General features: G+C 37.1%; 1 protein-coding gene across 1 annotated transcript in view; it reads right to left on the reverse strand.

Annotated features, from left to right (window-relative positions):
* Nucleotides 1-24,241, reverse strand: part of Oseg6 (intraflagellar transport protein Oseg6) — a 690,115-nt gene that overhangs the window by 201,354 nt on the left and 464,520 nt on the right. Inside the window, exon 26 of the mRNA XM_090372456.1 lies at nt 3,730-3,870. Coding sequence (XP_090228582.1) covers nt 3,730-3,870 — 141 coding nt within the window. The remainder of the gene's footprint in view (nt 1-3,729; nt 3,871-24,241) is intronic.

Raw genomic sequence — 24,241 nt, forward strand, 5'->3', positions numbered from 1 at the left:
CGATGATGGAGGAAGTTTCTGATAAACTCTGGCAGGTGCCAGCGTAGTTCTAGATCATACAGGTTTTGCTTTATACCATACCTAGAAGCTGTGTCAAATGCTTTTTCTATGTCAAAGAGAACCATGACATGGTGTTCTTTTCGTACAAAAGCATCACAGATGTTTATTTTTGCCCTGATGAGTAAGTCAAGAGTGGATCTGCCTTCACAAAAACTGCATTGTATTGGGTTAAGAAGGTTGTTTTGTACTAGAAACCAGGTTAGGCAGGCACTGATAATTTTCTCCAGGACCGTGCTCATATAGCTGGTGAGTGCAATAGGCCGATAATGTTGTGGATCTTTTCCTGAGTGCCAAATTTCCTGAATGCCAAAACATAAGAAGCATGATGCCATTTGTCTGGGAAGGTATTCTCTTTAAAAATTCTGTTATAAAGAAGTAACAGTGTCTTAAGGGCTGGTTCAGTAAGTTTTGCTGAAAAGGAGTTCAGTAAGTTTTGCTGAACCAGATGGAATACACATGATGTAGTTGTATTCCATCTGGTCCTGCTGCACTGAATTTAGTGGTGGCTAAAGCATTGTGCAATTCCGACATTGTGAAGGGGAGATTGTAAGCAGCACTAGATGCTAATTTGAAGTTGATGAAATGTTTCTCAGCCTGTGCCTTGTGTACCTGAAAAGGAGGTGTGTAAGATGTCGTGGCTGAGATTTCCACGAACAACTTGCCCAATGTATTCACAATCTCCACTGGTGTTGTAATATCATAACTGACTGTTTACACTGAGTATGGGAAAGCTGATGCATGGATGTTTAGAGTATATACATCGTATTTTGGCCCATATCATTTGAGTTTTTGTAGTTCTTGTAATTGTGGAGGCGAAACGTCTCCACGCTTTTGCTAGTCTGCCTAATACGTTTTGTTTTTGTCCAAGCCTATTTGAGGCGGATAAGATTTTATGTTGTTGGAAACTTGCTGAAGATGTTTCATGCTCTGTTCTTTCCCTTTTTAGCCACGCTGCATTCATTATTCCACCACAATTTTGAGCATGCTGATATTTTGTTGGATTGCTTTGGAATCGCTTGGTCTGCTGCCTGTAGTATTTGGTTAGATATATATTCCGTGGCCAAGTTTATGGATGTTTGCTGGACTCGCTTTTCTTCCAGTATTGCTAATTTCTTATATATATCCCATTTTGCTATCCCACTTGGCCTCTTGGTACATTGTGTTCAGTTTTGTATCACTGTGTGTTTTTCATGTTTCCAAAGGGAACACTCCTTGGAAGCCAGATGTGCTTCTCTGCAGTTTGGACAACTGGGTGTTGTAGCTGTGCAATCAGTATTCATGTGCACGGTGGATCCACATGTGGCATAGGCAGCTGCTCCTCTGCAGACTGTCTGTGAGTGCCCAAACTTCTGGCACTTGTAGCAGCATAAGGGGTTTGGAATGTACGCTCTAACACGGCAGTTAAGATAACCTGCTTTGATTGCTGTTGGTGATTTAGGGTTATCAAAAGTGAGTACAGTCAGTCCTCATATAACACTTGTTTACACTACCCACATTTGATCATACACAATTTATAAATTGGGGAACAATATCGTATATAATACAAACCGAATCATCTTATGCACGATTTGCTTTTGTGTTTACAAGAAATGGTAGTCGAACCTGGAATCACCCCAAATGAACACAACACGAAAGGAAAGAAGAGAAGATTCTGAAAATGTATATGTTTTTCATATCAGTGAGGGGGAATCACATTTCACCATAAGAACGTAAAAACCCACACAATTCCAGCTATCGTATTATCACAAATGCAATTAGATCGAGTTTACTACCAGATTATAAGATTCCACTAGCAGAAATGAAACTGGAAATTGTTTTTATTGTTTTATGGTAGTAACCCCCAAGAAATGTACTTTAGTAAAATGTGAGCTAGTGAGGTGTTAATAAATGACGTGCCTCCTCTGCCTTTACGGTGTTGTTTATTCAGTTGCTACACTTGCACAGCTTTGTTTATGTGTATCAAGCGTGCCTCCTCATTTTGTAATTGTGCTTTATTCCCTAAAAATGAGTAAAATTCTTAAAAGGTGTGAAGAGGAAGTGTCCTGGTGAAGACACTACAGATTTAGAGAGGAAAAGAAAAGCAATATCGACAGACAGTGGCAGACTGCATCAAAAATTCTTACCTGGGAAAATTTGTAGGGGCCTCATACTAGCGTTTATAGTAAAATCACACCAGCCTCTATCGTCTTCTGGCCTCCGGCCCACTGGGGTTTCCCCAGTATGGCCAGTCCGCCTCTGTCGATAGAGAAAAAATATGAAATTGTGAAAAGCTTTTTTAGCGAAATGAAAGAACATGTGATACTGCATGTGCTACAGGCTTAAATGAGGCAATGCCGAGAATTAGAAATAATGCAGTGAAAATGAAAACAACTTTCATAGCAGGAAAAACTCAAAGTGTAACAAAATCCATTAGATCAAAACAAAGAATTCGAAGAGATGGAACGGCTATCATCTGTTTGGACAGAAGATCAAACAAAGAACAAGTTTGCTTACGATAGAAGCAAAAGCATTAGCAATATTTTATTATGTAATAGTCATAATAAAATACATAAGTATTTTATTACGATTATTTATTTGTGTTTGGTAATGTTCTGGTTACAAATGTGTGTTCAATCTTGGGTGGTCAGCACCTAACCCTATTTTCCCCATAGGGCCTGTTATTTATTGCAAATTGCACGATTTGCATTGCACAGGGGTTTCTAGGAACACAACTATTGTGCTATACAAGGACTGACTGTATTAAGTTCTGAGTAGGAAATAGTACGCCGTTTTTCTTTGTCATTATTCTTCTGACATTGATGCCTCCTTGATCTTGTAGTTCTTGTTTTAACTCTTCATCTGACACATTTGTGAGGTCCCATTCGTTGATGACACTGCCCAACTTCAAACTCACAGAACAAACTTTCCTTCATACACATTTTCTGAAAATTACAATCTAAAGAAATTCAAGTATCTTCTTTTATCTTCTAAATCTTCAGTCCATGCACAGTACTAGATATTATAGGTTCTACTACCTCTTGATAAAAAAAAGAAGTCAAAGAAGAGTAGTGGCCATTAATACAGCAATTTTCCCTTTATCCTGAGCAGTAACTTGTCCCTAATGCCACACTGTTCTAACTTGAATAGCAGTCTTTCTTGTGAATAGTATGAAATGTTTTGCTGAAATCTAAGTGAATGATGTCAAAATAATTTTTTGCATTCAGTCTCTTTGTAACTGTGTCATAGTATCCAATCAGATTAGATCTCTCCCAATAAATCAATGTCGTGATTTCTGATTACTATATCATTGTCAAGATGATCCTGCATTACTTCTTTGATCACTCACTCAATTATTTTACTGGAGCAGTAGTCAAGCTTACAGGTCTACAGTTACTTCTACTTTGACCCCCCTTTATGAAGAGAGGAGATATTTGCACACTACTACTCCAGAGACCTCTCCTGAATCCAAGGGTGCTCTCATAAATGTGGTAAAGGTTTACATACATCTTTTGCTGCTTCTTTTAATATTAACTGGTTAGGTTCCAATAGCTCCAGGTGCCCTATTTACATTTAGCCTCAATAATTTCTCTTCCACTTTATATAATATAATTTTTTTATATATAATACATATTACATATTATATTAAGATATTTAAGAATATCTGTAGAGAACGGGCGCTAAAAACTGTACCTAATAACATTTTCATATTCGTGTGCTGCTTCGTAGGCCTTTGCTGCATCTTGAAATCGACCATCTGCTTCCTTTGCTTTTGCAAATTGTCCATGTAATTTAGGAGAAACCACTTTTGGAAGTAGTTCACCTACTTTATTCCTTAGGAAAAAAAAACAAAAAAAAAAAATCTGAGCCAATAAATTAAGGTACCAATGAGAATGAGGAAGACTTGTACACATATAATAAAAAATACTCTTCAGAAAATACTAATTCACAGTAATTTCAATAGGGAAGTAATTGCAATTCTTCATTATAACCACAAAAATATATAAGATAAAATAAATAGTTTACAATATTTCAACATTTGCAAGGCTTTGTTGTTTAGCAGACAGTGGCTACTAAGAACAAAATGGCATGTCCGTAGCCTGGTGGGCAGGAGCAGCAGTGCATAGCACACGCTTCTTGGTTAGACCGGGGTTCGAGCCCGTGACCACCAAATACGGAGGATGCGGAAAGGTCAGGGAATGACCACCGCATATCCCCGGAGCAATATGGCCTTAGTTGCTAATGCTCCTAAAAAACAAACCAAGCCAAATAACTAAGACCAAATCATGCATATTTTTATGACTCATTAGAAATAGATTAAAATGAAAAGTTTTGTAATAGTTTAAAATCTAGCAAATAATTGTATCTGTTCAGCGGTGAGCTGTAGTGGGCTCACGAGAGCCCACTGTTATTTTTTTTTTTGGCAATTTGCAAGCCCATTGTTGAAACAATCATTTATGCTACAAATTAAATCCTGGATCAATTATTGAGTATCCTGAGCTGGAACTACCATGGGGCAAGTGTGAGCAGCCCCAGGCACAGCATTTTAAGGGCACACTCGACCGGTTATGTATTTTAAATTTGCTTCATTTTTGATTTAATTACAGTTGGATCTCTGTTTAACGAACTTCTTTATAGAAAATGTTTTTGAATTCCTCTTGGTAATTATGTTTAAAATAGTTTCCATAGAACAAAGAAAATTTCTATATAACGAACAGATTATGAGAGACTTAACTTTGTATGCATTGTTCCCACCTCTGACCTTTAGGCAATTAGAAAGTGCAAATTAAGGGTTAAAGGAATTACTGCTCTCTAATTTAGTGGTGCCCATAAAACCTATGCAGCTTCTCTGTATGTGCTACATATGGAGAAGTCATGCTAGTCAATATGATTTCTATAGCCAGTCAGAAGACTGAGGAGTATTCCCAAGATGGATAATAGCCCCTGGTCAACCTGTGTTGTGATTCTCCTTTACTCAGGCAAGCAGTCATCTGTTTTTTGGAGAAGTGAGTGATGCACACACACCTTCCAGTAAATTTCTTCTCTAAATTTACTCGATCACAGTAGCTGAATATCCGAGTGATTCCATCAGTTTGGACAGTATTCAAAGAACTAGTGACAGTAGCAATGTTGAGGGGGGGGGGAAATGAGGGCAACTAAGATATTAAATAAACTTTCTGAAGCTGGTAGATTTTGAAACTGCATCAAGGCCTTCACTATGTACGAAATGTTCCAAAATATAATGGCATGCAGGCAATAATTTAAAAAAAAAGAATTGCAAGATTTATACCATGCTCGGCACAGGTCTTAATTTAGCTGGTGAACATGCAGTCAATAACACTTGGAATGATAAGTTTTTTTGGCATTGTCAAAGAATATTTAATTTTTTTTTTCTGGTTCCACTAGTCGCTGGGAAATTTTAATGAATATTTTGAAGATTTCACTTAAAGGACATACGAAGACTGTCATCCAAAGAACAAGCTATAAAATATTTGTTCTTACAATAACAAAAGTTAATGAAGCCTTAATTAATATTGAAGATATGTCTGCAAATGCGGAAACTATCAGTATTGCTCAAAGTCTGTTTGTACAAACAAACTATCCATTTTTATGCAGATTGGCTATATGGAATAAAATTCTTTATAACACTGACAGTGTAAATAAAGCATTGGAAGCCAAAAAGCTTTGCATATGTAACTGTTCCCAATTAATAAGATGATTGATAAAAAATGTTCAAGAAATACAGGGAAAATGAATTTCAAGTTATTTTCTGATATGTTGTTACCACAGCAGATAAAATGGGCATACCAGCTACATTTACAGAAGCAAGAAAAAGAAAGAAAAAAAATTCCACTTTATGAATCTGCCGAACACAATTTTGTATTGAAATTAAATATGTTTTGGTTGCTATTACTTAAGCACTAGATTTGAAAAACTGAATACCATTATTTCAGATTTTGATTTTCTATTTCGAACTTCACTTGCATTAATTAATATATAGCCGACCGGGCTAGCCGAGTGGGTAAAGTACCTGCCCGGCAACCCAAAGGTCGCGGGTTCGATTCCCGCCTCGGGCTTGGATCAAAGTACTGCAAAAACCTTGGGAGGTGCAATATGGCCACAGAAGCCAATGCGCCAACAACTACCAAATCAAAAAAAAAAAAAAAAAAAAAAAAATTAATATATCTGAGTTGCAGAAGGCTGCTTCCGACCTTGCATTAAAATATAAAAATGATTTAAATGCATCAGATATTTCAACAGAAATTGAAAGTTTCAAAAATCATGTTTTATCAATTCTGCAGGATATAAAATCTGCAACCCCTTTTATACTTTTTCGAATCATTCATGAGTATTGTCTAATAAAATCTTATCCAAACAGAAATAGCACCACGATTTTTTATCCTGCCTATAACAGTAGCTTTTTGTGAAAGGTCCTCTGGTAAACTTAAATTTATTAAATATCACCTTAGATCAACACCTCGACAAGAACAACTAACCAACATATCAATTATATCCATTGAAAATCACATTGTACAAAACATAAACTATGATAAAGTTATTGATGATTTTGCTTCAGCAAAAGTGAGAAAAATTCAATTAAAAAACATATTTTCAGTTTATGTTATAAGTATTCTATATTATTCTATTTCATAATACAGTCAGTCCTCGTATAGCAAGATAGTTGTGTTCATAGAAACCCTTGTGCAATGGAAAATCATGCAATATAAACAACAGGCCCTATGGGAAAAATAGGGTTAGGTGCCAACCACCCAGGATTGAACACAGATTTGCAACCAAAACATTACTAAACACAAATAAATAATCGTAATAAAATACTTATGTATTTTATTACGACTATTATGTAATAAAATATTGCTATTGCTATTTATTCTATCGTAAGCAAACTTGTTCTTTGTTTCATTTTCTATCCAAACAGATGACAGCTGTTCCATCTCTTCCAATTCTTTGTGTCTTGATCTAATGGATTTTTAGCATTAGCAAAGGCAGGCACATGATGCAAGAAAGCAAGCTTATATAACATCAGCCAAAAAAAAAAAAAAAAAACACACACTTTCAGTTGTTACTGCTATGAAAGTTGTTTTCATTTTCTCTGCATTATTTCTATTTCTCAGGTTGCCTCATTTAGGCCTGTAGCACGTGCAATATCACATGTTCATTCATTTCGCTGAAAGCGTTTCATAATTTCATATTTTTTTCTCTATCAACAAAGCTGGCTATAAGCCTTACCGGAAAAACCCTGTTGGGCTGGAGGCCAGAAGACTATTGAAGCCGGTGTGATTTTGGCCATAAACGCTAGTATGAGGCTGCTACAAATTTTCCGGGGTAAGAATTTTTAACCCAGTCCACCTTTGTCCATCGGTATTGCTTTTCTTTTTCTTTCTGAATCTGTAGTGTCTTCATCAGGACGCTTGCTTTTCACACCTTTTAAGAATTTTACTCATTTTTAGGGAATAAATCACAGTTACAAAATGAGGAGGCACGCTTGATGCACATAAACAAAGCTGCGCAAGTGTAGCAACTGAATAAACAACACCGTAAAGGCAGAGACACACTATTAACACCTCACTAGCTCAAATTTTACTAAAGCACATTTCTGGGGGTTACTACCATAAAACAATAAAAACAATTTCCAGTTGAATTTCTGCTAGTGGGATCTGTTATAATCTGGTAGTAAACTCGATCTAATTGCATTTGCGATAATACGATAGCTGGAATTGTGTGGGTTTTTACATTCTTATGGTGAAATGTGATTCCCCCTCACTGATATGAAAAACAAATACATTTCCAGAATCTTCTCTTCATTCCTATCGTGTTGTGTTCAGTTGGGGTGATTCCAGGTTCGACTGCCATTTCTTGTAAACACAAAGGCGAATCGTGCATAAGCGAATTCGGTTCGTGTTATATACGGTATTGTTCCCCAATTTATAAATCGTGTATGATCAAATTCTTGTAGTGTAAATACGTGTTATACGAGGACTGACTGTATTTTGTTTCTATGATTTTATTCTAGATATATTAACGTAAACTAAATATGATATTTGTGATTATTTTTTTATTCCTTTGTAGTTATATGTATTTTTTTGGTAGTTTATATAGAAACAAAGCTTCTGTCGATAAAAACAAATATTTGTAAGTTTCTTTTTCTTTGATGTTTTGTTTTGTTTTATTCATTGTATTTTTTAAATTATTTCATTAATAAATATATGCAACTCACAGATCGTTGCAATAGTAATTTTTATAAATTCATAAAGATTGACAACTTACATATAATGAGGGCATACTTATATTACTTTGTCCCAGGTATAGGATTGCCTAGTGAGTGAGTATCTTCCATTCGTGAACAGACAACACTGTGACTCGTCACTCATCATGCTATGTTTCATATAACCTATTTGAAAGGTTGTCGTAAGCCACGTGGTTGGGATAAGTGTGCAAATGAGATAAGGCCGATTTGTGTACGAGGGTAGGTACGACAGAGAATGTAATCAGTTGAGTTTCTGCACGACTTTTTCTGACTTTTGTGGATTTATTGGATGATTGTTTTCTGCAGCAGCATGTTCGAGAGGCAACCAGAGAAAGTAATACTCTTGATCTGGTTATCAGCAGTGATCATTTGTGTATTAAGAATTTGCAGATAAAGGAACCACTAGGTGGCAGTGATTGCAGTGTACTGATGTGGGATTTACTTAAAGATTTAATTACCATCAGGGGTAAAGGAAAGGGTTTTTGCTTCCGTAAAGGTGAGTACAGTGGTCTCCGACAGTTTTTAAATTCTGTACAGTGGGATCAACTGACGATGTTACCAACAGTAAATTCTAAGTGGGAAGCATTCAAGGAATTAATCGTGGATGCTACTAAAAGTTTCATACCTATTAAGAAATATTGTTCAAGGTTTAGGCCTAAATGGTTATCTAATGAACTAATGAGACTCGTAACAGAGAAGAAAAATGCATGGGATGCATATAAATTATCACGCGACTCAGAAGCCTATGGCAGATATAAGCTAGTCTGTAATCAGGTCACAAAGGAGGTTAGGCAGGTGAAGGCAGATTACGAGAAAATCCATGGCAAAAGATGCTAAGAAAAACAGCAAGGATTTCTTTACTTATATAAACTCTAAAAGGAAGGGGATGAATCTGATCGGTCCACTTGACATCGATGGTTTGACGATCCTGCTCAGATAGCAAACAAACTGAATGAGTATTTTGCATCTACATTCACACATAAGGAATCATTAAGATTTGAAAATGGCAGAGGTTATCAAATTGTTGCAGGATACTTAATGATTTTGTAATAACTGAAAGCAAAGTGGAGGAGAAATTGTTGAAGTTAAACATAAGAAAAGCACCTGGGGTGGATGGGATCTATCCAGTTATATTAAAGGAGGCGGCAAAGCAACTAAGCAAACCCTTAGCCATAATTATGAGAGCATCATTGGATTCAGGGGAGGTCCCCACGGACTGGAGATGTGCAAATGTATCCCCAATTCACAAAGGGGGATCAAAGGGTGACACGAGTAATTACAGACCAGTTAGTTTAACTTCTGTTCCAGGTAAAATAATGGAGTCACTGGTTAAAGATGCACTGCAGGATCATCTAGACAAGACTGCAGCAATAATTCAGACACAGCATGGGTTTTTTAAGGGAAAGTCTTGTCTGACAAATTTGATAGGATATTATGATGTGGTTACAAAGGAACTGTGGTTGTTTTGTTCCTGTAAAGCAGAAGCGAAATATTACCGATTTTGTAAAAAAATCGTATTATGCATACTTTGACATAAAACTAGCCAATCAGGAGAAATTGTGGCACCGCATAAAGTATTCCATACAAGTGTCGAACATCTTAGAAAATGGAGTCAAGGAAAAAAGGTGTGCTTGCCATTTGCTATTCCTATGGTGTGGTGTGAGCCAGTAAGCCATACCGAATGTTACTTTTGTGTGTTTGACATTAAAGGTTACAATTCAAAAAATAAAAAGGACATCAATTATCCGGATCTACCATCAGCCATTAGACCGGTTCCACATGGACCTGATCTGCCTGCAAAACCTCCACCAGAAACTTTGGAATCCACATCTTCTTCCACAGAAGCAGAAGCTAAAGAGATTAGTGAAAAAGAATGTTATCAACCAGAAAATATTTTAATGCCACAGCAATTCATGCAAGTCGAACTGGACGATTTAGTAAGGGACTTAGGTCTTCCAAAGTATGCTGCTGAAATTCTGGGATCCAGACTTCAAGAGAAGAACTTACTTGCTCCAGGTACATCATTTTCCTGGTACAGAAATCGTGAAAGGGAGTTTATACAGTATTTTTCACAAGAAGGTCCTCTCATATATTGCAGTGATATCGCTGGTTTAATAAGTGCCTTAGGAGCTCCATCATATGTTCATAGTGAATGGAGACTATTTATAAACTCTTCTAAGACTAGTTTAAAAGGTGTTCTCTTGTATAATGGAGATAAGTACATATCTGTGCCAGTTGCTCATTCAGTCTACTTATAAGAAACTTATGACAATCTAAAGTTGCTTCTGGAGAAAATTAAATATCAAGATTATGAATGGCAACTATGTGGAGACTTAAAAGTGTTATGCATGTTGTTGGGGTAACAGGGTGGGTACACTAAAATGCCATGCTTTATTTGTGAATGGGATAGCAGAGCTAAAGCGCTGCATTGGACAAAGAAGCAATGGCCTCGGAAGCACAATCTTATACCGGGGTCAAAAAATATTATGCAGAAAAGTTTGGTGAAGCCAGATAAAATGCTTTTACCTCCACTGCATATCAAGTTATATACTTTCGTAAAAAACAATACTTTTTTATTTCTTAAATTGTGATGTAACTGGATGTGACAGAAAAAAAAATCTAAGTTAATTTGAAATCATGGCAACATATTTCGGCAGTAGGACCTATTGAAATTCAAACCCCACTGAACAAACTTAAATTTGTAAACTAGTGTAATTCGATGAGTCGACAACATTATCCAAACATAGTGTCTTAATTCTTTATCAATGTGATGAACTTGCTGAGCCATGCATGAATTTTTTTATAAATCTTATTGAACTAGAACAGACAAACACTGAACACATACATGCTACTGTAATTACAGCTCTAAATAGCTATGGTTTTCCAAAAAATATATTTAAAAGAAAATCTTACTGGAAAATCATTGCCCAGCTCATCGTTTGAAATTAGCATTAGATGATTCCAAAAAAATATAAAAGAAGTGAATCATTTTGAAATATTTCTGGATAAATTGTATGCATTATATCACAATTTCCAAAAAAACCAGCATGATTTGAGGATGACTGCTAAAGAACTTGATGTGGAAATTATAAAGATCAGTCTTGTGTTGAGGCCACAATGGGCAGCTTTTAGTTTAAAGAAAAGCAATTGCGGTTTGGAAGAATTATCCTGCTTTGTGCAAACATTTAGAATCAGAAGATAAATATTCGGGATTGTTAAACCAACTTTTCAACCTCAATTTCTTAAGGATTTAGCACTAATGATCAACATCCTGCAGGATGTCGATCTTACCTTTCAGAAGCTTTACAAAGTCACAGCATCAATATAGTAAAAGCAGATAAATTAATTATTCAAACTATCAATGCTATTGATAATTTGAAAAATTCTGAAGCAAATTATGATGCCAAAATTGAGAGCACGTTGAAGTCAAAAGTATTTGAAGGAATCAAAATTGAAAGTAAGAACACATTTAAAAAATTACCTCATGACAAATAATTAAACTGCATTGTTTTATCACAAATGTGACCACAATTTAAAAAGGAAGATCAAAGGGCGACACAAGTAATTATAGACCTGTTAGTTTAACTTCTTTCCAGGAAAATTAATGTAAGCACTGGTTAAAGAAGATTATTTGACAAGATTTCAGTTATAGCTCAGACACAGCATGGTTTTGTTAAGGGAAAGTCTTGCCTGATCAATTTGATTGGATACTATGATGTGGTCACAAAGGAACTGGATGCAGGGAATAACTTTGATATCATATATTTGGATCTTAGAAAGGCTTTTTATACTGTTGCACATGGAAGACTGCAGAACAAATTGGAGCAGTGTGGCATTGGAGGCAAATTGCTGCTATGGATAAAGGGTTGGTTGAGTGGGTTGTTTGGTTGTTTGGTTTTTAGGAGCATTAGCAACTAAGGCCATATTGCTCCGGGAATATGCGGTGGTCATTCCCTGACCTTTCCGCATCCTCCGTATTTGGTGGTGACGGGCTCGAACCCCGGTCTAATCAAGAAGCGTGTGCAACGCACTGTTGCTCTTTCCCACATGGCTACGGAGGCGCCGATGGTTGAGTGGGAGAAGACAGTGAGTGGTAATCAACAGACACTGTTCATCGTGGACTAATGTTATTACTGGAGTCTCTCAGGGTTCAATGTTGGGTCCATTGTTGTTTTCTGCATTTATAAATGATATTGATGATGGTATATCAGACTTAATGTACAAGTTTGCAAACGATACGAAGGTTGGCAGGGTTGTTAAGGACAGTAATGACAGTGTGCTGCTGCAACAGGATATAGAAAATTTGAGCAGATGTGCTGAGAGGTGGAAAATGAAGTTTAATATTGACAAATGTAAAGTATTACATATGGGAAGCAGTAACCCCAGAGTAACGTATCAACTCTGTGGTACTACACTGACAGTGGTAGATAATGAAAAGGACCTGAGCGTAATTGTGCAGGCAGATATGAAGTTTTCTGAGCAGTGCAGACGGTCTGCAAGAGTAGCCCATGGTGTCTTGTCAATGATATACAGGAATTTTTCTAGCAGGGATAAGGAGGTCATTATCCTCTTGTAGAAGGCAATGGTCAGGGCACACCTTGAGTACTGTATACAGGTCTGGAGGCCTCATTTTAAGAAGGATGTAGAACCATTGGAACAAATACAGAGAAGGGCAACAACATTAGTGAATGGAACAAAGGGTTGCTCTTACTTAAGTTGCAAATTACAGTGGCTGGAGACTAGGCACCTGCAAGGTGATCTGATTGAGGTGTATAAAGCCTTGAATGGTTCGAGCATGCTCAATGCTGATGGGATTCTTACTGTTACTCAGAATAATCACCTGAGAGGGCATAAATTCAAACTGAGGAAAGATGTAGGATAGATGTGCGGAAGTTTGCCTTTAGCCAGTGGGTAGTTGGTTGCTGGAACAGACATTCATCCTTTGTTGTGGAAGTTGATAGGCTAAATAAATTTAAGGCTGAGCTGGACGGGTATTCAGAATGAATGGAGGGGTGAAATGGGAGTGTTTTTTTTTTTTTTTTTTGGCTGATGCTGCATAAGCTTGCTTTCTTGCATCATATGCCTCTACTAATGCTAATGCTAACTGATTCTAGTGTGTCATTTATTTTTTCTCCAATTTTTGAAGCTATTTTTGTACTACCATCTATTATAATTTGTGTCTACAATTACACATAAAAAGGTGGCAGCACATACTAGTAAATCTCAAAAAAATTCACAGACAGCATTTGAAATGACTTTCAAAAAAGTATCTACAGGGATAAGCATGAATCATGGTGTAAGGTCACAGCTTTGGAGCAGATGGCAGTGGTCCTTCTGAACAAAAAAAAAAGTTCATATATGTCTGATTGTGAATGGCGATTACATGTGAATTACAAAATGCCTATGGTAAAAAAAGTAGTAACAGTAATAGTAATAGAGGCATGTGATGCAAGAAAGCAAGCATATGAGCTTATGTAGCATCAGCCAAAAAAAAAAAATAAAAATAATAATAATAATAAAAATAAAAAGTAAAATAATAAATAAATTAAAAAAAGCATATAAGCTTTTGTACTATCAGCAAAAAAAAAAAAAAAAAAAACCAATTTCACACAACCATTCCCTCTAAAAGATTGTCCAGTTGTTCCTTGAATTTATTTAAGCTATCAACTTCCATAACGACAGACGGAAGTTTCTTCTAGCAATTAACCACTCACTGGCTAAAGGCAAGTTTCTGCACATCTATTCTTCAACTGTCTTTCCTCAATTTGATTTTATGCCCCTTTAGGTTCGTAATCTGAGCAAGTGGAAGAATCCCATCAGAATTCAGCATGCTCAACCCATTCAAGGCCTTATAGACCTCAATGAGATCACCATGCAGGTGCCTAGTCTCCAGTTGCTGCAATTTGCAGAACTTAAACCTCACTTGGTAAGAGGATCCCTTCATTCCTCTCACCAATCTTGTTGCCCTTCTCTGTACATGCTCAAGCAAACCTACATCCTTCCTAAAATGAAGCCTCCAGACCTGTACGCAGTACTCAAGGTGTGGCCTGACCATTGCCTTATTAGCATTACCATTAGTAGAGGGATACGATGCAAGAAAGCAGGCTTATGCAGCATCAGCCAAAAAAAAATCCCATTTTGACCCTCCATTCATTCCAAATGCCTGTAATGCTCAGCCTTAAATTTATTTAGGCTATTAGCTTCTACAACAAAAGATAGAAGCCTGTTCCACCAATCAACTACCTGCTCGATAAAGGCAAATTTCCGCACCATCTATTCTATCTTTCCTCAATTTGAAACTGTGCCCCATCAGGTTCTTAGTGTTTCAGCTTGCTCAACCCATTCAAGGCCTTATACACCTTAATCAGATCATCTCGCAGGTGCCTACTCTCCAGGCACTGCAATTTGCAGAACTTAAGACTTTCTTGTTAAGTGCACCACTTTGTTCTCCTCACCAATCTTGTTGCCCTTCTTTGTACCCATTATAGCAACTCTACATCCTTCCTAAAATGAGGCCTCAGACTAGGTGTGGCCTGACCATTGCCTTGTATAACGGGATAATCACCTCCCTGTCCCTGCTATCAAAATTCCTATATATCACTGACAAGACTTCATGATCTGCCCTAGCAGTGCATCTGCACTGCTCAGCAAACTTCATATTTGACTACACAATTACTCCCTGGTCTTTTTCACTTTTTACTTCTCTGAGTGTAGTACCACACAGTTAGTATGTTTCTCTTAGATTACTTCTACCTATATGCAGTACCTTGTAAACTCCAGTTGCCACTTCTCAGCTCATTTTCCCAACTTATCTAGATCCAGTTGGAGTAGCATACTGTCTTTACAGTCATTAACAACCCTGCCAACCTTTGTATCATCTGAAAACTTGAACATTAAACTTGATATACCTTCATCAATATCATTGATAAATATACAAAACAACAATGGGCCCAACACCGAACCCTGGGGAACTCCACTAATAACATTTGTCTACGAAGAGCAGTGTCCATTGATTACCACTCTCTGTCGTCTCCCACTCAACCATCCCTGTATCCATTGTAGCAACTTACCCTTAATGCCATACCTCTCCAATTTGTACAGCAGTCTTCCATGTGCAACAGTATCAAAAGCTTTCCTCAAATCCAAGTATATGATATCAAAATTATTTTTGGCATTCAGTTCCTTTGTGACCACATAATAGTATCCAATCAAATTGATCCGACAGACCTCCATTTAACAAACCCATGCTGTGTATTAACTATTACTGTAGTCTTATCTAGATGATCCTGCAATGCTTCTTAACCAGTGATTCCATTATTTTCCCTCGAACTCAAGTTAAACTAACAGGTCTGTAGTTACTTGTGTCACCTTTTGAACCCCCTCTTTGGGAATTGGTGATACATTTGCACACTCCAGTCCATGGGGAACTCCCCTGAGTCCAAGGAAGTCCTCATAATTATGGCTAAGGGTTTTTCTTACTTCCTTTGTTGCCTCCTTTAATATAACTGGATAGATTCCATCCACCCCCTTATACAAAGGATAATCACTTCCTTTTCCCTGCTACCATAATTCCTGTATATCATTGACAAAACCTGATGACCTGCTCTTTCAGCCTGTTTTCATTGCTCAGAAAACTTCATATCTGACTTCAAAATTACTCCCAAATCTTTTTTATTTTATACCACCCTAAGTGTAGTACCAAACAGTTAGTACATTCCTCTAGGGTTACTTCTACCAATATACAGTATTTTACATTTTTCAATGTTAAACTTCAGTCGCCACTTCTCAGCCCATCTTCCCAAATTTTCTAGATGCTGTTGCAGTAGCACACTGCCATTATTGTCATTAACAACCCTGCCAACCTTTGTATCATCTGCAAACTTTGACACTGAGCCTTATATACCTTTATCAATATCACTGATAAATATACAAAACAACAGTGGGCCAAACACCGAATCCTGTGGGACTAAACTAATAACATGTCCATGAAGAGCAGCTTCCATTGATTACCACCCTCTGTCTGCTCCTACTCAACCACCCTTTTATCCATTGTAGCAACTTACCCTTAATACCATTCTGCTCCTTGTACAGTAGTCTTCCATGCACAACAGTGTCAAAAGCTTTCCTGAAATCCAATTATGTGATATCAAAATTATTTTTTGCATCTAGTTCCTGTGTAACCACATCACAGTATCCAATGAAATTTGTCAAACAAGACTTTCCTTTAACAAATGCATGCTGTGTCCGAATTATTGCTGCAGTCTTGTCTATACGATCATCCTGCAATGCATCTTAACCAGTGATTCCATTATTTTACCCAGGACAGAAGTTGAACTAACTGGTGTGTAATTACTCGTGTCACCCTTCAATCCCCCTTTGTGAATTGGGTATACATTTGCACATCTCCAGTCCGTGGGGACTTCCCATGAGTCCAATGATGCTCTTATAATTATGGCTAAGGGTTTGCTTAGTTCCTTTACTGCCTCCTTTAATATAACTGGATAGATCCCACTGCCCCAGGTGCCTTTCTTATGTTTAACTTGCACAATCTCTCCAGGGCCGAACTGATTGACAAGGCTCTCATAATATATACTCCATTCTTTTCAACATTGACTTGTACTTGTTAATTAAATCTGCAGATCTCTTACTCTTAAAGTCATTAGTGCCAACGTGTACAACAACATCACATTTTGTGCCCTTAAAACAGGGTTTCCAAAACATTTTTAGTCACAGAACAATTTTCATCTCACAATATATTTATGGACCACTTTTAATCTTACAAGATATTTATGGAACACTTTTAATCTCACAATATATAAATTTTTAGAAATCTTCAAATTTTTAAGCTTTCGCTATTCTTTTCTAGTCTCACAATATATTTATAGAATACTTTTCATCTCACAATATATTTATGGAACACTTACAAAACACAAGTTTAGGGGAAGCCAAAGAACTATTTGCTAATATTTTGTTACATATGATGTACTATGCATCTGGAGCATCTTTATTTCTAACAGATGTAAAGCCGAAATTCAAATAACTGTCATGATACTTTTGTTTTGGTCTTTTATTTGTTTGTTCCTGTTTTTTCATTTACGATTTTTGGGGAACAAAAGGCTGCGATTCATTCTCACTCTGAAGTGTGTTTGTTTTGATCGACCACAGCTGCAATACTAGAAGTATTTGCTTCTTGTTTAAAAGTTCCTTTTATCAACCACAAATCCATGGTCATTTATTTTAATAATAATATTTAAAAATACTGATAATCATCAAAAAAAATTTATACATGGAAGTGAGTTTAGTTATGGTATAGGTTCGCTTCCACCTCTCCTTCAACCCATGTACCCCAGACTAAATCATATACGAATGACATATTAGACCACTACATTGTTACATTTTCATAGATGGCATTACCCCTACACATTTTCTTTGCAAAGCCGGCTAAAATAAAATGTTCCGTGGTCTATTTGATTACACTAGTTTACAAATTGAAGTTTGTTCACTGGGGTTTGAATTTCAATAGGTCCTACTGCCAAAATATGTTGCTGTGATTTCAAATGTGACTTAGATTTTTTTCTATCACATCCGGATACATCACAATTTAAGAATTAAAAAAGTATTGTTTTTTACGAAAGTATATAACTTTATTGTATTTAGTAATGACAAATTGATAGGATTACATTTTCATATATCAAAAAAATACGTAAATACTAACAAGTATTAATCAAAATTCTGAAACTTTCATTAATTAGACCTTTGTCTCTTTGTTTGAAAAGAACATTTAATCGTTTTTTTTTTTTTTTATGTACAGTGCCAGGTTTCTCTCTTTTTAAACACCAGCAGTAATTGGCCATCATGCTTGTATTCCACTTTCCCTGGTACGTCTGCTCCATTTCCTTTATGTCCTGATGGAATCTCTCCCCTTGTTCTTCGCTCATCTGTGCAAAATTTTTGAGGAAAAATTCAAGATGGGCATGCAAAAAGTGAATTTTGATGCTCATATTGCAACATAAATTGCAAAGCTTTTCGAGCATATTTTGAATAATTTTCTCGTAATCCTGTGAGTTATGATTTCCTAGAAAGTTGTATTTATGATTTCCTTAAAAGAAATCCAGGCTTCTAGCCGACCGGGCTAGCCGGGTGGGTAAAGTGCCTGCCTGCCTGGCAACCTAAAGGTCGCGGGTTCGATTCCCGCCTCGGGCTTGGATCAAAGTACTACAAAAAACCTTGGGAGGTGCATTATGGCCACAGAAGCCTATGCGCCAACAACTACCAAAAAAAAAAAAAAAAAAAAATCCAGGCTTCCCTTTCAACGTCCGTCATAGTAGTTCCAAAATGTCTGTCTAAACCAATTTTCTAATTTGAGAACCAATGAAGATACTCTCCTTAAGTCTGGCATCAGATAAACCGGGAAATTTACTGCAAAGGTACTTAAAGCAGTTGCCATCCTTATTCAGTTCTTTAACAAATTGCTTCATTATGCCTAACTTGATATGCAATGGAGCTAAAAGTATTTTATCTGGCTTCACCAAACTTTTGTGCATAAAATATATTTTTGACCCCGGTGTAAGATTGTGCCTCCGAGGCCATTGCTTCTTTGTCCAATGTAGCCCTTTAGCTCTGCTATCCCATTCACAAATAAAGCATGGCATTTTAGTGTACCCACCCTGTTACCCCAACAACATACATAACACTTTTAAGTCTCCAGATAATTGCCATTCGTGATCTTGATATTTAATTTTCTCCAGAAGCAACTTTAGATTGTCATAAGTTTCTTATAAGTAGACTGAATGAGCAACTGGCACAGATATGTACTTATCTCCATTATACAAGAGAACACCTTTTAAACTAGTCTTAGAAGAGTTTATAAATAGTATCCATTCACTAGGAACATATGATGGAGCTCCTAAGGCACTTATTAAACCAGCGATATCACTGCAATATATGAGAGGACCTTCTTGTGAAAAATACTGTATAAACTCCCTTTCACGATTTCTGTACCAGGAAAATGATGTACCTGGAGCAAGTAAGTTCTTCTCTTGAAGTCTGGATCCCAGAATTTCAGCAGCATACTTTGGAAGACCTAAGTCCCTTACTAAATCGTCCAGTTCGACTTGCGTGAATTGCTATGGCATTAAAATATTTTCTGGTTGATAACATTCTTTTCCACTAACCTCTTTAGCTTCTGCTTCTGTGGAAGAAGATGTGGACTCCAAAGTTTCTGGTGGAGGTTTTGCAGGCAGATCAGGTCCATGTGGAACCGGTCTAATGGCTGATGGTAGATCCGGATAATTGATGTCCTTTTTATTTTTTGAATTGTAACCTTTAACGTCACATACACAAAAGTAACATTTGGCATGGCTTACTGGCTCGTGCCACACCATAGGAATAGCAAATGGCAAACACGCCTTTTTTCCTTGACTCCATTTTCTAAGATGTTCGACGCATGTATGGCATATTTTATGCGGTGCCCACGATTTATCCTGATCACCTAGTTTTATGTCAAAGTATGCATAATACGTTTTTTTTAAAAAATCGATAATATTTTGCCTCTTGACTGCTTTACAGTCACAAAAAAACCACATATGTAACAAAATATGTCGGGACTGGTTGCCATACTAAAAGAAAACTAACACACAATGAGAGCTCACGATGGTTTTTACAGGAGTACTGTGACTGCATAAGGAATGTGCCACTTACATAGGCTCTGTGGTTGAGTGGACTGTACAAACAAGTGAGTGCACGCTCAGACAAGTTTAACCCATGACTAGAGTAAAGGGTTAAACTTGTCTAAACCTGTAACTGAAGTCTCCCAGACTCCACTTGGAAAATAAAATTCTGGGAATCACAGATGGGCTGGAAGAGTGGGATGAAGAGCTTACACTTCAAACTCTCATAGACACCCATCAGAACGCTGAGTTGGCGCTTAATTTCCTCACAGTCTTTGTGCCTAGTACACACAAAGACATCCTCCATGGCTAGATCATGTCCTGTTCTAGACATCCACAAACATTTCCCATTTTGTGAACTGTAATACGTTGGAGAATCGTCCCCTTTGGTTTTCCCCTGAGCCACAGCACTCTGGCTGATCTGTGAGTGTTGGTTTTGCTGCTCAAGTCTGGGTCATGATTTTCTTTAAGTACAATTTAATTAACAATTAAATTTAATAAGATTAATAAATTTTACTGATTAATTGATAATATTATACTATACAGGTTCCAGTCACAATATTATTACCACCCCCAGTGCAGACATCACACACGCCTAGCAAATCATACAGCACACATGTCAAGTTCACACACCGTAAGCATACAAGGAATCCGTGAACACAGTAACAGTCTCTGTCATGGGCCAAGCATGCTACCTATCAGACATGGAAAAAGGCAGGATCATTGGTTATCAGGCCAGGGGGTGCCAGCATTTCCGAAACAGTGGACTTTGTGAAATGCTCTGTGCTGCAGTGGTGAAAGTGTATCAAGACTGGACGAATGGGACAGTTTTGATGATGCGATGTGCCAATTGTGGAGCCTCATGTGTCATTGATCCCAGAGGTGAACGTTGGCGGAAACGATTGGTAAGGACTGATCGGTGCACTACTGTTTCTCAACTGGCTGTCCAAATGAACCATGAGGGCCACCAGAAAGGTTTCCAACATAGTGCAGCGAACCCTGTTGCGCATTTGGCTCCGGAGCAGACGTTTGGTGACAGCACCCATGCTGGTGGCCATTCATCGCAAACAATGCCATCAGTTTGCAAAGCAATACCAACACTGGACCCCGGCCGAGTGGCAACAGGTGGTCTTCTCCAATGAGTCACGGTTTCTGCTCCACCAAGTGGATGGATGTGGCATATTAGGCATGAAACCTCCAAGAACAGACACCCGGACACGATTGTTGGCAGAAGGCAGGCTGATGGGGATGGTGTTATGGTCTGGGGAATGTTTTCATGGCATGGCATGGCTTGGATTCGCTGTTACCTCTGGAAGGCACCCTGAATGCAAATGGTTACCTATCGATCGTCGCCGATCAGGTATACCTGTACATGTTGACCATGTTCCCTGGTGGCAATGGTATCCATCAGCAAGACAATGCGCCATGCCATGTCAACAGAATTGTCCGTGAGTGGTTTGAGGTGCATGACAAAGTCTTGAAGCTACTCCCTTGGCCACCGAATTCCTCAGATCTTAACCCAATTGAAAATCTATGGGACCACCTCAATTGACACATCAGATGGATGGATCCTCCACCAAGGAACCAATAGGAACTCCGGGGTGTACTGCAGTCTGCATGGTTACAGATACCTGTAAAAAACCTTCCATGGACTTATTGAGTCCTCCCATGACAGCTGGCTGCGGTTCATGCCGTGAAAGGATCATATTCTGGATACTAGGTAGGTGGTCAAAATAATGTGACTGGATCCTGTACTAAGCTAACAGATTTCTAATACAGTGCTATGTGTTTTGCTGTTTGTTTGTTTGTTATTTGGTTTTTAGGAGCATTAACAACTAAGGCCATATTGCTCGGGGAATATGTGGTGGTCATTTCCTGACCTTTCCGCATCCTCTGTATTTGGTAGTCACAGGCTCGAACCCCGGTCTAATCAAGAAGCGTGTGCTATACATTGCTGCTCCTGCCCACCCGAACATGTTTTGCTATCTCGTTTTACATTAAATCTTATGTTATCTAGTTCAGGATATATGTTGTATCATATAACAATGGCGACAAGTTATGAACATAAAATCTACGGACACTAAGTATCACTTTCAGAATTTCTTACTAAATTCAAAATAAACCAATGAGCTTGACTAGGACTATAAGCTACTTATAGAAAATAATTTAATATAATAACTAATTCAATAAAATGGCAAAATATAATTAAAAACTTATCTTTCGCTGGAGCTGCAAAATCTTGTCGAACATGTGGATACCTTACCGATATTAAGTAATAACCTACAAAAACTCTAAGTATCATAACTAGGAATATAAAGCTACATCTAGAAAATAAATCAGTATGCCAATTTAAGCCAATAAAATGGAAAAAATTCAAGAAAAACGTCTTTATTAGCTGGAGCCGTAAAAACTTCTCCCTCACGGAGCTACTCTCATTCCCCTTTTGACAAGAAGAAAATGGCTACTTGTGTAAATGACATAGTGGTGCCCAACACTGGCAACCTCCAAAAAACCCACAAGGAAAAGATCAGGAAGTACACGGATCTAAGACAAGAGATCAAAGAGATGTGGCATATACAACAAGTAATGACCATCGCGATCACTGTGTCAACCACTGGTATGGTGCCAAAGACCCTATATAACAGCCTAGCAGCAATAGGTCTCCCAGAGAACACATACAAGGAACTCCAGAAAGTTGCAATCCTGAACATCTGTAGGATAGTTAGAGTTCATCGACGAAGAGTAACACCAGACATAATAACCAATCTGTGCACTTGGTACCAGTGCCGTTAACACTGGTACCAAGTGCACAGATTGGTTATTCCTTCATCTCTCTGATGAAGGAATCCTCCATCAGAGAGAAATAATAATAATAATAATTTTAGTATTGTATTTAAAAAAATCCTTATGTAAGGTAGTATTTTACATCTTAGCTGGTGGTATGCTAGATCGGAACAACTGTATACATATATACATATATATAAATAATGTGAGGTTTGTAAAATAAAGTGTCTGTGAAAATGGAAATGAAAAGTACACACGGTGCCTGAACTAAGAGAAGTTTAAGGGATAGTCGAAAGTGGAAGTGAAGTAGTGGATAAACAGGTGAAAGAATTTTAAAAACCTAGAACAAAAATGAACTGGGACTGAGGAAGCAAACAAAAAAAAAAAAATAAATAAAAATGAAAAATAGTAAATAACAAAGAAATAAATAAGTAAATATGGGAGGGCAATTTTAGCAAGAGGTCAAATCAGGGGATGGCAAATATGCAAAATCTGAATATATAAATGAAAATATGATACATAGCCAGGAAAATCATCAGGGGACTACTTCTGACCATGTATCAGGCACTACGTTTCCAAACTTGTCTGTAGTATTAGAAAAAGGGAGTAGCAAATATGCGGCTTTTATCATAATACTAATAGACAAGGTAGTCCCTACACAGCGTAAAAAATAAGTTAATAATGTACATTAAAATAAATACAAATTTAAAAAGTGTAATGTGAAATATAATACAAATTTAAAAAAGTGTAATGTGAAATATAATACAAATTTACAAAAGTGTAATGTGAAATATAATACAAATTTACAAACGTGTAATCTGAAATAATGTGAAGTGCAAATGTATGTGAAGTGCAGAAGTGTGGAAGGAGTGAAAGGTAATATATACATTTGTATTATATTTCACATTAAACTCATGAAATTAGTTTGGGAAAATGTATTGAAGTGTGTACTGATGGTGCTCGGGCAATGGCCAGGAAGATGAAGGGAGTTAAGATGCGACTTATAAATGTGGCCCCACAAAGCACTAAGTCATTGTGTTCTACACAGACAAGCACTGGCTGCTAAAAAAAACCCAGCATATCTAAATATTGTGCTGGATGAAGCTGTACAAATGATTATCTTTGTCATATTTCAAATTTGTCCCTTCAATCCGGTTATTTAAAATTTTGTATGATAAAATGGGTAGTCAGCATAAAGTGCTTTTTTTACACACAGAAATAAGATGGCTGTTCAGAGGCAAACTGCTCATGAGACTTTTTGAACTTCATAGTGAACTAATAGTATTCTTTGCTTCTGGTAACTCAGGACAAAATTTTATTGACTGTTTGACAAATTTCTTGTGACTAATGAGAATCTTGTATCTTGTAGATATTTTTACAAAATTAAATGAAATTAATCTGTCGCTGCAAGGTAAGAATGTGATAATTTTTAGTACAATGGATAAAATTTAGTCCTTTATAAAGAAACTGGAATTCTGGATACCTT

This window comes from Mastigoproctus giganteus, chromosome 1 (genome assembly GCF_048544385.1).
Source record: "Mastigoproctus giganteus isolate SK-2022 chromosome 1, ASM4854438v1, whole genome shotgun sequence".
In the NCBI taxonomy this organism is placed as follows: Eukaryota; Metazoa; Arthropoda; class Arachnida; order Uropygi; family Thelyphonidae; genus Mastigoproctus; species Mastigoproctus giganteus.